This window comes from Myxocyprinus asiaticus, chromosome 34 (genome assembly GCF_019703515.2).
Source record: "Myxocyprinus asiaticus isolate MX2 ecotype Aquarium Trade chromosome 34, UBuf_Myxa_2, whole genome shotgun sequence".
Classification (NCBI taxonomy): domain Eukaryota; kingdom Metazoa; phylum Chordata; class Actinopteri; order Cypriniformes; family Catostomidae; genus Myxocyprinus; species Myxocyprinus asiaticus.
In genome coordinates, this window is record NC_059377.1 from 10,729,338 (window position 1) to 10,744,379 (window position 15,042).

A 15,042-nucleotide genomic window follows, 5' to 3' on the forward strand; every position below is an offset into this window, starting at 1 on the left:
ACAGAGAGTATTTAAATGTTTACAGATTGGCCCCATTCACTTCCATTGTAAATGCCTCGCTGTAACCCAGATTATTTATTTTTTTATTATTATTTTATTATATTTGTGTTATTAATATTATGCCACAAATGCAAATGAGTTTTACTCATACTGAACCCAGAATATTCCTTTAATCCTTCAGTTCTTTATTTCTTAATTTTAAACGTATTTATGTCAGGCTTGTTACAATATTTACAGTTTGTCTACCTTAAATAGGACCGTGATCAAGACATGCCCGCCCACATATTCACTTCTCCTTCAATTATGTAAATGAGGCATTAATGACCATCTACTATCAACGACGTGCTTCATATATAAACAGGCCGACAAACTCCTCGACAGACACTCATCACTCAGAGTTCACTTCAGGAGATCCCCAGAGATGCAGAGCGAAAACACCGACATGCTTAACAGAAGAAAATACAGGAGATACTCCAAACAGAAGATGACATACCTGGCTCTGATCGCCTATGTCATTCAGAACGCACCTGACAAAAGATTAACGTTTTGCGAGGTAAGTTCAAAATTATTAGGCTACCACTGATACATCTCTTACCTGAAAACAGATTGTGACTCTTTCTGATTGGATGACTGCGTTATACCTCACTTTTTTTTTTCTTCTTCTTTCTTTCAGTTAATGAACACGATGACGACATTTGTGGACGGGGATAGAAAAGGCCTTGAGAATAATATCAGGGTTTGTTTATCATCAAACGATTGCTTTGTAAAGGTAAGTACTCGAGGTTTATTAATATTATAGCTAGCCTATTATGATTGGCCTTTTAAGAGCGTTTCCTTTCTCATTTACAGGTGCCTAGAAATCCAGAGTGCCCAAATGCAAAACGCAATTTTTGGAAAATGGATGACCGTAAAATCACTCCAAAGATGCTGCGACGACACTTCAGCAGTGTGCGTGATGCCTTCCCTGACTTCTATGACAACCTGGGAATTCTCTCCTTGAAGACTGCTACAGCACAGACTCCCACATGCAACGCAACTGAGTCTCAGAAGTTCACCAGCCCGTTTTCCATAGAATCACTTCTGCAGCGGGAGAGCAGCACCCCCTCGAGTCAGAGACCTGTCCATGTTCCACACTTTACAGATGTGTGTCCTGGTGTAGCAAATGAAGACCAAGATTTATCATACAAGAGGAAGACATGGGACTACCCCAGTGAAATTGATTGTGCCAATTTCAGCAGATCGTATTCGCACTTTTATGCCCCTTACAATTCTGTGTATTCCCATTGGAGGGTCGTCCAGAGGATGTGCTCCGTTTCTGAACTGGCATATCATGCATCGGACAGTTCACTTCAAATTTTGTGACCTGGGCCTACATATAACTCTGCACATACCAATCTACTGAAGACATTTGAGTGCACATTTTCCTAAATGTCTGACATCACCGTGCATGGTCTTGTATATCTGTCAACTTCATATTTGCTAAATAAAATGATACAATTGTGTTTTCTAAACAGTTTTTTTTTTATTTTATTATTATTATTATTTGTATAGCGCTTTTCACAACACACATCGCTTCAAAGCAGCTTTACAGAAATTCATGCTTTAACAGAAAATAAACCTGTAATATCTATGGAATCTTAGAGTGATCATTGTGTAGTCTGATTAAACATGATTTTAAATTGTCTATAAAAATGCATATCTAAATGATAATTGTACATATAGAACTACTGTGAGCAAACCAAAGGCGACTGTGGCAAGGAACACAATAAGATGTTGGTTAATTGAGAAAAATAACCTTGGGAGAAACCAGACTCGCAGTGGGGGCCAGTTCCCCTCTGGCTAACATCATGAATATAATGCCAATATTAGTTAATGTGCAGTGCAAGTCATGGTTTAAAATGACTAACTTGTGTTAGTGTTAAGGGCCAGCATTTAAACAAAGATTTTATATGAACTGTAAGATTAATGACTAATGTTTTTGAAGTTCATCCTGGATTAACTGTAGAAGTTCATAGAGATGTATTGTCCTTTGTTAGGTGGCCGATGAAGGCTTTTGTTGGCAAATAATTGAAAGTCTATGTATTTCATTTCAAGAGTGCAGTCCATCATTAGACCAATGTGATGAAGGCAGAGATCCGTGAAGTGCATTGCAGTTCAACCAGCAGGTCATTTCGGTGAGTCTATCCTAAGTCTAAGGTTCAGGCAGTGGCACCACTGTTTTGTTGGAATTCAGTAGAAGGAAATTTCTGGCCATCCAATCTTTGATTTCACTGATACACTGCTAATTTGGAGAATTGTGAAATCTCATCAGGTTTTGAAGAAATATAAAGTTGGGTATCGTTGGCATAACAGTGAAAACTTATTCCATGATTCCTGATAATATCTCCCAGGGGAAGCATATATAAGGAGAAAAGCAGAGGCCCTAAAAGTGATCCCTGTGGCACTCCATACTTAAATTTTGTTTGATTTGACAATTCCTCATTTACACAGACAAAGTCGTAGTGGTCCGTTAAATAGGACCTAAACCATGCTAATGGAAGTCAATGCCAACATAATTCTCAAGCCTATTTCCACCTCTTTCAGCTGTAGTTAGCATTTCTGAAGCTACTTTGCCCAAATTGTTTGGTATAATTGTCTAAATTTTCCATATTAAAATGACTTATTAAAATGACTTGAAGTGTTACTTTAAGCCTAAACAATTACATTTAGTCATTTAGCAGATGCTTTTATCCATAGCGACTTAAAAATGAGGAACATAGCAAGCAATTTTTCATACAAAGTTCAACAACATCTACAGTGTTGTACTGCCAAGTTTTCAAGGTGACTGGAGTAGTATAGGCGGTCGTGCAGAAGAAAGGAATAGTTCACCTAAAATTTTTAATAATCATATAATTTACTTACCCTCATGGCATCCCAGATGTGTATGACTTTCTTTCTTTACCTGAATACAAATAAAGATTTTTAGAAAAATATTTCAGCTCTGTAGGTCCATACAATGCAAGCGAATGGTGATCAGGCCTTTGAAGCTCCAAAAAATAAATAAAAGTAAACCATATGACTCCAGTGGTTTAATCCATGTCTTCTGAATGAATCAGTTGGTTTTGGTTGAGAACTGACCAAAATATAACCCCTTTTTCACTGTACATCTTGACAGCAGAAGTCTTCTTCTTGGCAATCATGATTTCAAGCTCTATTACACTTCCTATAGCACCATCTAGTGCGCCAATCCAAGGGCATAGGTTTGATTTGAAAATTGGCTGGGACATGCAGTAAGGATAATATTAAAACATTTTGGTGTTGAGAAAATGCGAGAAAGTCAGTCTGGTAATATAGGCAAATAACATTATTAACTCATAAAACAAGTCTAATATCCTAAATTAAATACTTTTTTTTTTTATTACTCTGCCTCATCATATTAAATATTAGCCTTTTTAACCCTTGTGCATCAATAAAAAAAAGTTACTCAGAGGTCCTTAGAGGACAAAAATATCCACGTCAAAAATACTGCCATTATAATATTATTTTCCACTTTCACTGACTTAGATTTTTTAACCAACATCAGTCCTGATCATAACTACCAAATATTCATTCAGTTTCAGGATTTTAACCCTTAAAAATGCCAGTTTGTTACATAATGACACTGTTGTTTTTAACACACACAAATTTCTCAGTACACAAATACAAAACACACTCTGACATCCATACTAACACACCCACACAATTTTAGCTGCATCATTTATTCAATTGGCCTGCAGCGCTCTATAATACAGCAAACAGAAAGTAGGAAAAAAGCATGTATTTGCTCCATAGGCTAAACATGATAAAAATGGCGCCATCTGGTGGAAAATATAAAAAAGTAAAATTTTGAAGCCAGGGCTCCGGAATGAAAGTATAATATCATAGAATTCATGATTTTATGCTTTAATGGCACTGGGATCAAATATTGCAGTTTTAATGGGTTTCAATGGGGACATTTTTGTCCTTCAGGTCCTGAGTGTAACTATTTTGTGTACACAGTGTATTATAGATGTATTATAGGAATTGAGGTTGAAATATAAAATTTCTCCCCAAAATACACACATTTGGCAAAATGTATGCCGTTGGCATTAACACAGCCAAAATGATCAAAAAAACTAAAATGAAAAAGACAAAAATGTCCCTAATGTCACACAAGGGTTAACATCATTTCTAAAGAACGTGTGATATGCGAAGCTTATATGCAATGTGATTAACCTAAGATTAATGGATAAAAATCAAATATTATCTTTTTTAGGAAGATTTACCTCGAGAAAATGATATCCAAGGGACATGAAGTGACACTCTGTAACGTGTTATCCAGCATTAAACAAATGGAAATCTAAACAAAGGGTAGGGTGAATTAACAATTTACATGTGCAAAAAGACATCACAAAATAAACTAATTGTGGGGAGAATGGAGCGTTGACATTTTCCCCCATTTTCTGCTCTCCAGCTCCCCTCACTCCCACATAATCTTTTATAATATTGCTTATTTACTTTTTTATAGAAAAAGTATGCCTCCTGAACAAAATCAAGCATAGCGTTAGTTCTGTCAGATCAAAATATTATTTGTCAATATATCCCGATGTTCTTCTCTAATGTAAAAAATAAAACATTTATTGGGAGTTATGCTAGCATCTTTAAATCCTGCATAATCATTAAAATTTTAAGGTGTCTTCCTCAAGAGGGCGCTTACTGGACGAAAAAGCTAAATCCTCCATAGCCCAAAACTCAGATTAACTTTGACCTAGACAGGAAACATTTTTACATGAAAAGTATGCTTGTTTAAATCTATTAATTTCAAGGATAGGACATAAGACACCAATGGTAATCCGCTGGTGTATTCTCCAGAAAATTATTTAAAAAAAATCTTGCAAACGACTGTGATGGGTGCACCCTGAACAGTGCTGAGAAAGGTAACAGGTGCCAAGTGACAACACCATTTATGCGCTGCTTCAGAAGAGGTAGGAAAATAATTTGCACAGTTATAATTATTCTAAGGTCCTTTAATAGTTAATGAAAATAAAAAAACAAAGTATAAAGTTCAAGTATTTTCTGTCTTGTAAAACTGGCTAAATGTTGGCCGAGACAAGTGTTAGCCAAGCGTTAGAAGTGTAAATCAAGCTTGAAATCATGATCTCCAAAGAGACTACTGATGACAAGATTTATAGTGAAAAAGGAGTTATATTTTCATCTGTTCTCACCCAAAACTAACTGGATCGCTACAGAAGACATTAATTAAACCACTGGAGTTTTATGGATTACTTTTATGCTGACTTTATATGCTTTTTGGAGCTTTTTGAGTTGTGGTCACCATTCAGTTGCATTATATAGACCTACAGAGCTGAACTATTCTTCTCAAAATCTTCATTTGTGTTCTGCAGAAGAAAGAAAGTCATACACATCTGGAATGACATAAGGGTGAGTAAATAATGCAAATTTTTAGTTTCGGGTGAACTACCCCTTTTAAGCTTTAAATACAACAAAACACTTTTTTTGTGTTTTTTTGTGTTTTTTTTTTTTTGTTTTGTTTAATCAATTGAAAATATATGTTTGAAACACCTGCCATTACTGTCCCACATTTTTCAACTCTCATGAGTTGCATTCCTGATTTTTACATAATGCAGACTGTTTGTATTGAATTCTATTTAGTAAACATTATTCAGTGTATACTGTGCAGTTAGTGTTCTAAACAAAGCCATAGGCAGAATTTAGCTGGAAACTTTTTGTTTTTTGTGTGTGGTGCTGTATAGATTCCCAAATATAGTGGCACCACTTCAAGAGATATGAACCAATTATTACTAATACTGAGTAGACAAAATGTAAAGTTTATAAATATGTATACTTGTGTATATTGTATATAATAATTACAAGCATTGTGCCAAACTGAAGTGGTATATTGAAAAATGTAAAAATATTTCCATCCAGACTCAGAGATGATTAAAATAAAATTTATTGGCTTCCAGCGGTCAATATGCATGCAGATACAGGCTTCAGTCAAAATGATTTTTTTGTTGTAAAGTTTCCCATCATTTTTTTTTATAAAACTGCGTGCACCTTAAATAATCAGCTCTGCAGCGTACAAACCACAAAAATACCAATTTTACATTATCAAATACTGCACATAGAAAACATTTACAAAGCACAAGTATAAAATTACAGCTTCCTTATTCAGATCATTACTTTCTGTCATTCCTAAACATCAGCGCACTGTCAAATCAAACACTTGAAATTATTATTTATTACCAACTACCAGTTACTTTTTGTCTTCCAGGGCTTTAGATAGTGCTCTCACTAAATGCAAAATAGTGATAAAATCACGAGAGATGTTTGTATTGGGTTAAATACAGTGGATGCTAATTAAACAGGTTAACTGGACATTGTTTACAAGAAAGCTACATTTCTCATTAAACCTCTCTCTGCAATGGTGAGCATGTCACACCAGTGTCTTGTGCTGTTAATGATGTCATGAATAATATGAATGACTCATTTATGATGATAACAGAAGAGATCATAGCTGTAAACAGCTTTGCTACATAGATGAGAAAACAGGCTGCAAATGACCCATTTTGTTTTTGTGAGAAAAAACAAAAAAAACAAAAAAAAAACAACTCCCAATGAAAATCCCAATGTAAATCCAAACCAAGAGGGTTTGAGTGTGCAATAAATTCATACAGGTAAAATGTAAGCATACAGTTTAAATAAGAAGAAATATGTATCTCTTTAGTTCAATGTTATAAAGAGTTCATGGCATATTGCATGAACAGAACAAACAGAATGCAAACACAAGCTACAAATAAATTCTTGTTTTCACAATGCTGACTTTCTCCATATCATTTTACAAACTTCAATAAAGGTTAATCCAGTAAATTACTACGTGTTACAATTGAAATGGGGCACATTTTTGTTACCCAATTTTGCAATTTAATAAATTCAAAATTGATTGCTAAAGTCAAATGTGATGGCAAATATTGCATTAGATAACAGAGTTGTTTTATTCATTCAAGCCTTAAAACATCAGGCTATATTTTTCAAAAGCAATGGCACATATAGGGTAGAGGTGTAATTCTGCCATTTTAGGGGTTTAAAGAACATCTTCAAAGAATTCCATTCAGATTTAGAATGACACAAAACAAATAAGATCCAAGCTACAATAAAATGAGATATTTAAGAAGTACATTCAAGTTATAGTATAGTATCACTAATATAACTTTTAATATTATTGCAAAATATTCAAGGCCTTCACTAATATGTATTTGTCTTTAAATAATATCTTGCAAGTAACAAGTCCTAATTTAAAGAATTCTGTGGAATAGCATTCTCTTTAGCCATTGCCTTTTTCATCATCTCAGTTTTACCATCTACTGGCCATTTTCAAAACAAAACAAAACAAAACAAAACAAAACAAAACAAAACATGTATGCATGCTGACCAGGTAGACCCCATACAACTCTCTCTGTTCTGATTGTCTCCCCACACAGAAAAACGTTATCAGGTTTATTCTGCAAACCAACTTACATCATAACTTCACTTTGTTCTTTATCCATACTCAGTGTATTAAGATCATTCACCAGTTATGCTGGTGTCACCTACTTACACTCACATATAAACTGCATGCCATAAAACTGCCCAGAAAAAAAAAAAAAAAAAAAACTCTATTGCATTGCTATAAATTACCTGAAAAGGTGTCCTCTGGTATACAAATGCATCATGAAATATTTTAATTAACATCAAAGCATTTAAACAACCAGATGGCCAGTGACATTCTGAAGTTACAACATTATCCTCAAAAAGCCAACATTGCCCGAACATAGATTTGTATTTACAGATTATCAACATGTCACAAGCACTTGATAGCTTTGGATTAATGTCATGGTCCAAGAAGGACCAAATAAAATCTCTGATCTTTCTCATTCCAAATTAAATATGTGAACGCATCCAAACTGCAGCAATTTAGAGGCGGCAAATCAAGATTTATTAATTTTTTTGTCACTGTTGAATTTGGTTTAGCTATGGATTCCAATAAACAACATCCACCCACTACACCTGAAAAAATAGAATAATACAGTACAAATATTCATGCATTCAGGTTCTTTTCATTTTGCAATGAAAGATTTTGTATCTACTTCATTGTACAGTAAAGGGACATATACAGTCCCAAGTTATCAAGTACATATAATCACATAGGAAAAATTTCAATATCTAATAGTCATTTCATAGTGTTTACCAAGGACAAACATTCAACTTCAAATACATTTTTGTTTTCAGTATACAGTAATACAATTTAATTTAATCTTTTGTTAGAATTAAGAAGTAAATTGTTTTTATTCCTAATTTAACATAAAGAGATTTGTCTGTGGTGCAACAGGAAGGTGCAACTCAATCAAAACTTCTGCAAATACAAAAAAACAAAACAAGAACTCTAAGTGATAGTTAACTAAGAGTTATGACTTTAATTTTCACCTTTGTAAGTATAAAGGCAAAACCTGAACCACAACATGGTTAAGGACAGAAAACATCTATATATATATATAAAAAAAGTAACAACAACAAGAGTAATAGGGAACATTCTATATGTACTGTATACATAGACAGACGAAGGGATAAAATTAAAGAAGTCCATGAAGCAGATCAGTCATTGTGATAAACAATGAGTCTGCATTTTTACATTAAAACTTGTACACATAAAGTGCAAGGATGAAAGGCATTGCAGCCTATATTAAACACAAGAAAAAAAAAATAAAAAATAAAAAAATAACCATGAAAAGTATTTGAAAGTATGGAATGTGAGATTTGATCAGCTAATGTAACACTTCTTAAACAGAGAAAAAGTATTAACATTCAAGAAATGTTGATCTGTACATCTTGTTCAGGGTATCATGGGAAGATTAGCTGGTAAAAAAGACAGATGTAAAAACAACTGTACAGTATGTACAAAATGCCATACAGAAAATATTTAAAACGCTGGAAAAAATACAAAAAATTCTGTGATCCAAATGATTAATTATATGCAGTGTTGGGTGTAATCTGATTACAAAGTAAGTTGTTACAGTAATCTAATTATCTTTTAATCAAAAAAGTAGTGTAACACATTACATTTTATATTCTTGTAATAAGATTACAGGTACTGACTTTTAATAAATGTTATTACTTTTAAAGGGATAGTTCACCCAGAAATGTAAATTCTGTACTCACCTTCATGCCATCACAGGTGTGTATGACTTCCTTTCTCTGCCGAACACAAATGAAGAATTTTACATGAATATTTCAGCTCTTTCGGTCCATACAATGCACGTGAATGGGTGCCAAAATTTTGAAGCTCCAAAAATCACATAGGTCAGCATAAGTAATCAATAAGAATCCAGTGGTTTAATCCATGTCTTCAGAAGTAATATGATAGATGTGGGTGAGAAACAGATCAATATTTAAGTCAATATTTCCTATGAATTCTCAGTCAGCCTCCACTTTAACTTTCACATTCTTCTTCTTGTGTTTTTATGATCCACATTCTTCATACATATCGCTCCCTACTGGGCAGGGAGAATTTCTATCAAAAATGGACTTAAATATTGATCTGTTTCTCACCCACACTTATCATATCACTTCTGAAAATATGGATTTAACCACTGGAGTCTTATGGATTACTTTTATTCTGCCTTTATGTGCTTTTTGAGCTTCAAAGTTTTGGCACCATTCACTTGCATTGTGTGGACCTACAGAGCTGAAATATTCTTCTAAAATCTTTGTTTGTGTTCTGCTAGAAGAAAGAAAGTCAGACACATCTGAGATGGCATGAGGGTGAGTAAATGATGCGAGAATTTTCATTTTTGGGTGAACTATCCCTTTAAGTACATTAAATGGGTTACACGTTTTTCAAAAAAATTTTTTTATGTAAAACACTTTTAAAGCAAGAATTATTTTAAATACGTTTGACAGCTGAAGGGTGTGTATCCCCTAACTAATCATTGTAAGGGAGAAACGAGTGTATGGCTTGGATGCGACAATGAACGAGGAGGAAATATAGACATTATTTTGAATTTGTTGAGCAAAGAAACAATTAATTTTTCTGTAAAAAAAAAAGTTTTACAAAGTAACTTAAAAGTAAAGTAATTAGTAATGTAATGTAATCTTATTATAATTTTAAAGAGTTAATTAGTCATTTGTAGTGGAATACTTTTTTGAGTAACTTACCCAACACTGATCAGATGTAATGGTTTTCCGATGGTCTCACTGAGTCATTAAAAGCAGCTTTATAAGGTACACTATCCTGACACTGAAGTTTTCCATGCAAATGACATTGATCAATTGCTAGTTTGTGCACTTGTAATAGACAGCCTTCCATAACAAGTCCCAATCAGAACAACACAAACATCTTAAATGGTTTGGAAAATGATCGCTCCCATGAAGCTCACCTCTAACCTATGAGAATGTGTTTGACCATCTTCTTGGCAGAAGATAAACTGGAATTTGACATGGAACTTGAATAGGACAACAATTGTACATACTTAGTTGGTACAGAATAAGATACTCTGATATGTAAAGTATGCTTATTTTAGAGGAATGGAAATTAATATAAAAGTTGTCTGTTTGGCATCAGAATATTGACTTGCAGAGGAGGTTGGGAATGTCCTGAATCTTTAACTGCCAGGAGTTGGATAAATTTGTTTATCAACAGTGCACATCATCTTGAGTATGTCTCTGTAATACCAAAGATTTACAGAAGAAGCCATCTAAAGAGCCACTTGGCTTCAGAGCAAAAGCTAAAGAATAGTCACAACAGGAAAGTACAAGAACTTGACAAAAACAAAAATGTCCGGGAGTATAAAGAATATGATTTGTTCTGGGCTTTGAAATCCTGTTGAGAGAGCGTCACCATCGGTCCTTACATTGTTTTGTATGTTGTAATTGTTCAGCGGTGACCTCCTGAGTTGACAGGAAATGGGAAAGGCCCTTAAAACAGTTTGGATCCATATGCTGGTTGAAAGAAACCCAAACTACTTGAAGCAGTAGAGTCTAGAGCGGCTCCATCAAACTCAACCAAGTTCCAGTTCAGGACAACACTTCCCAGACACCTTCTCTTTACTCCGTGCAGCAAGAAAAGTTTTCTTGTTTGACAGCCAACACCCACATTTTTATTCTGTCTATCGCACTATGCAGCTGGAAATGAGGGTTGCTGGTTTAACTGGACAGTTAGTTCTCATTTACAAAGAGAGTCTTTAATTCCCTTTGAGTCTGTGGTTTGGTGCAGACTTTTTGATTCAGACCCAAAAGTGAAACATTAGCAAAATAAATAACCTACTGTCTGTAATTCTACATATTTTTTTAAAGGCAAGCTTCAATTAGCACTACATATTTTGTTCAACAAGGGTTGCGAGTAAACGTGCAGAATGCAGTCGATAAATACATAAACACAAATATCAATCTATATTTTTAATTACTCAGCTCTCTGAAAAAGGAAATAAAGAATTAACGCTACTTTATGCAACAGGAATTTTGTACATTTCTAATAACCTGACAAGTGGAGTTGAGCCCTGCCCTTTAAATGTTTAGTTGTGTATGTAGTCTATGAGTTTTTCTAATACATAAATGTTTTTTTGTTTTTTTTGCATCTCATCTAAGTCATTGACTCTGCTACATATCCATACTCTATAATATGACACTACAGATACTAAGAATTGCTTTGGTTTTAAAAATAAACTTTTATCGGGTTTGGCATAGAGAATTGGTTGACCCTTGAGGGTCCGAAACCTACAGGAGAACTACTAGTCTCGGAGAACCCATTTTCTCTTTGTGGCATTAGCCACAGAAGCCAACACAAATGCTACATTGTGAGAAACATTTCTTAATATAACTATTGAATGCCCCTGTTTTAGAGTTTGTTGTGACCTGCACACAATGGATCTGCATGTAACTAGTCATGTGATACACCCAAATCTATTTGTAAGGGTGTATGTGAGCTCTTTTTGTGTCTCATGCCTGATTTATATCCAACTCTGAATATTTCTGTTATGTATCGGTAATAGGAGCTTCGCAGCCCTGGGGAGTTGGTTTTATCTATCAGAGTGTGTGTACATGCTTTTGGGGTCTGTATGGCGGGGTATATTGAACAAAGATACACACATAGAGATAGAGAACACAGGCATATTTAGAGGGGACGTGGATGACTGGATCTCTCAGCGGTGTTTAGGTGCACGTAGGGCTTGTGGCGCTCTCGATTGAAGACTGGGAGAGGCGGCGCGTCAAGGGGCCGATGCTTGGATCCGCCATAGAGGAGGTAGGAAAGAGCTTGTACCAGCCACTCACCATTGACGACAAGTCAAGATCATCCAAGAGGATCTGAGCCATTCCCATGAAACACTTGCTGTCCATGCGGCCGTAGTCGCCCCATACGATCACCTAGTGGACCAGAGTGTAAAGGTTATATTTAGCATAAAGAAAATTATGCCTATTTTTAGGACCATTAAGGTTATAAGTTAGTGACATTTTCATGTTAAGACATTTCTTCATGCAAATCTCCATTAAAATACTCATCCGTATCCAGAGTTTCATTGCAATTCCCATTATTCTCAATGGTGAGTCTCATTAAGGTTCCAATACATTGCAAAATTCTTCTTCGTTCTTTGCTCAGAGTGAGAAAGAAGGCCGAAACAGCTGAGCAACAACGCTGCTAGGGGAGGCATTTATAAGAGTACTTAAATAGGAGATGTGTGCTATTCTGTCAATATACTCAGGGCTTGAGTTGAGGGGGGATGCCATCCCCCTTAAAGCAAGAAATACCAAAAAGCAACCCCCTTTATAAAACCACCATCCCCTCTTACCATCCCCTTTAGATCAATTGTGTCATGTATTACTTAAAACTAGTCATGCAAGTAAAATGTTTAATTTTCTACATCTGATAAATAACAGATTTTAAATATGGGTGATTAGCCGAATTAGATTTCGACTTGTATATGGTTAAGGTTGCCAGATTTCTATAGGAGAAATCCCCCAATCAGATATTGACACTTGTACAGTTTGGAAATATTCTGCCAGGGTGACGCATTAGTCATGCAATCTGGCAACCTTGAGCGTGCGAGCTCTCTCTCCATTGCGAAAAGACTCCGGTGTTCTGAAAACACTGAAAAACAGGTATGTAGCGATGGGTTGACTTGTCCTTCCTAGTGTTCACATGAAACGTACGCTACTAAAGGTCATGCCAGTTTTCAAAAGTTTTGCACACTTTCAAAAACGCCCAAGAGAACAGTTTAAAGGGTAAATCCACCACTTATTTAAAGAGGCTTTCTTTAAAAAGAAGAGAATAGAAGGTAAGATATTGCTATAATGAGTGTACAGTTACATGTTTTTAATTTAAAAAAAATCAGGGTTTCACCCATAAAACGCTTTTGTTTGTAGAACCAGTGCTTGAAGTGGGAGGGTACTCACTGGGACGCAGTACCGGCACTTCTCTAATTTAGTCAACAGAGTACCGGCAGTTTTTCTTGCATACCACCACTTCTCAGAGTCTCCTGGTACGATTACTTTATTTAATGTAATATAGTGAATGATTTGATGCGGCCTGCCAATATAGTTGACTTTCCAACGGATTTTGATAAAACTGCGTCACAGTCGAAACATCCGAGCGCTCTCTGCCCAAAACTCAGTGGTGAGTTTAACAACACTCAGCAGCACATGCAACAGCATCAGCTGTCGTCAAGCGATCCGTGGTCCAGTTCCGGACCAGAGCGCACGTGTTTAAGCTTAGGCATAGTTCAGTTACACTGCTCTTTATAACATGAACCAGCATCTTTTATCTTGTCTTATTCAATCAAATGTATTTATGTAAATTGCTTAGCAGGTGCAGTCAAAACTACAGACTTAAAAAATACATAAGCAGCTGTTATAGAAGTGATCTCAGCTCATATGCACATCCTTTTTCAACAAAAGATGAATCGATGATGAAAACTGAACTTTTAAAGAAAATCCACATAAATGTTTGCTTTTATTCTCCATTCTTCAAGTGTTAAATGGGCATGTCTCATCTGTCAGGGTCAGTCGTACTCGTTAAAAGTGACAACATGAAACGTCATTGAACCTGCATACATATATGTATCCTGATTGTGTTTGGTTCTATAATCAGAAGTGTGTCAGAGTTCTCAATCCCGAAAATCATCAAATCAGTTTGTTCTCTGTTTACCAATGATTATCTGCTCAAATATATGTCTCTTGCACAAATTCACCATGTGCAGGACAAGAAAAAGTTCACTGTCCCCTCCTGTATGGGAGGATGATAGAGAAAAAGGAAGAACAGGCATTGCATTTTCTCATTATTTTATCTAAAAAGGCAGGGGCGTGGCCAAGCGCCGTGCTGTGGAGAGGGAAGCGGGGTAGATGAGTGGTGAATAACTTCCACCTGTGCTTAACACCTGTCTTGTGTTTCAGTGAGGAGTGACGGGGGTTTTTAAGGAGAGGAGACGCCGGCAGTAGAGAGAGAGAGAGATGCATGCAGCCGATGAACGTATGCATTCTGCTTTGGGCCAGGAAGGCCAACAGTGTGAGCGACACACAGAGCTGTGTTTGTGTGTGCCGGCGAGTGTGTGCTGAAAAGAAGTTTTATGTTGTGTCCACATGTAGAGAAGGCAGAGATCTGCCACACTGGTGCCGAAACCCGGGAGTTGGAGGAAGATGCGCCACTGACGGAGGATCTCTTTTTCTTTTCTCTCTGCCCCAGTCCCTACCTCCCGGAGATGGGGGTTCATTCCCGATGTGCCACATACTGCCCCCGACCGAGCAGGGATGTACCGGATACCTGTGAGTATTCAAGGGGGTACCTACCAGGTCTTGGTGGATTCGGGTTGTAATCAGAACTTGATTCACTCATGCTTGGTTCAAGGTGAGGCTTTGGGTACAGCACATACGGTGAAGGTGAGGTGTGTACATGGGGACATTCACAAATACCCTTTAGTGGCCATTACTATTCAATTTCAGGGGAAAAACATAGAATTGAGGCAGTGGTTAGTCCTCGTCTCAACCTTCCGCTGATTTTGG

The 15,042-nt window shown here is 36.0% G+C and overlaps 2 protein-coding genes across 3 annotated transcripts in view; one reads left to right on the forward strand and one right to left on the reverse strand.

Annotated features, from left to right (window-relative positions):
* Positions 1-396: 396 nt before the first annotated feature.
* LOC127425363 (forkhead box protein H1-like) lies at positions 397-1,379 on the forward strand. The gene is made up of 3 exons (XM_051671288.1): positions 397-553; positions 674-769; positions 850-1,379. The coding sequence occupies exons 1-3, from the start codon at positions 422-424 to the stop codon at positions 1,360-1,362; spliced, it is 741 nt and encodes a 246-aa protein (XP_051527248.1). The 5' UTR covers positions 397-421; the 3' UTR covers positions 1,363-1,379.
* Positions 1,380-9,772: 8,393 nt separating this feature from the next.
* LOC127425592 (regulating synaptic membrane exocytosis protein 3-like) overlaps positions 9,773-15,042 on the reverse strand; it is a 115,985-nt gene continuing 110,715 nt past the window's right edge. For both annotated transcript variants that reach the window (XM_051671726.1, XM_051671727.1), the window contains exon 7: positions 9,773-12,414. In XM_051671726.1, the coding sequence (XP_051527686.1) occupies positions 12,202-12,414 (213 nt within the window). In that variant the 3' untranslated portion in view covers positions 9,773-12,201. The remainder of the gene's footprint in view (positions 12,415-15,042) is intronic.

Bases quoted from the DNA above. Each gene is read 5' to 3' on its own strand.
- LOC127425363 (XM_051671288.1), top strand. From the start codon at position 422: ATGCAGAGCGAAAACACCGACATGCTTAACAGAAGAAAATACAGGAGA. The intron at 554-673 runs GTAAGTTCAAAA...TCTTTCTTTCAG, and splicing joins AAAGATTAACGTTTTGCGAG to TTAATGAACACGATGACGAC. The intron at 770-849 runs GTAAGTACTCGA...TCTCATTTACAG, and splicing joins CAAACGATTGCTTTGTAAAG to GTGCCTAGAAATCCAGAGTG.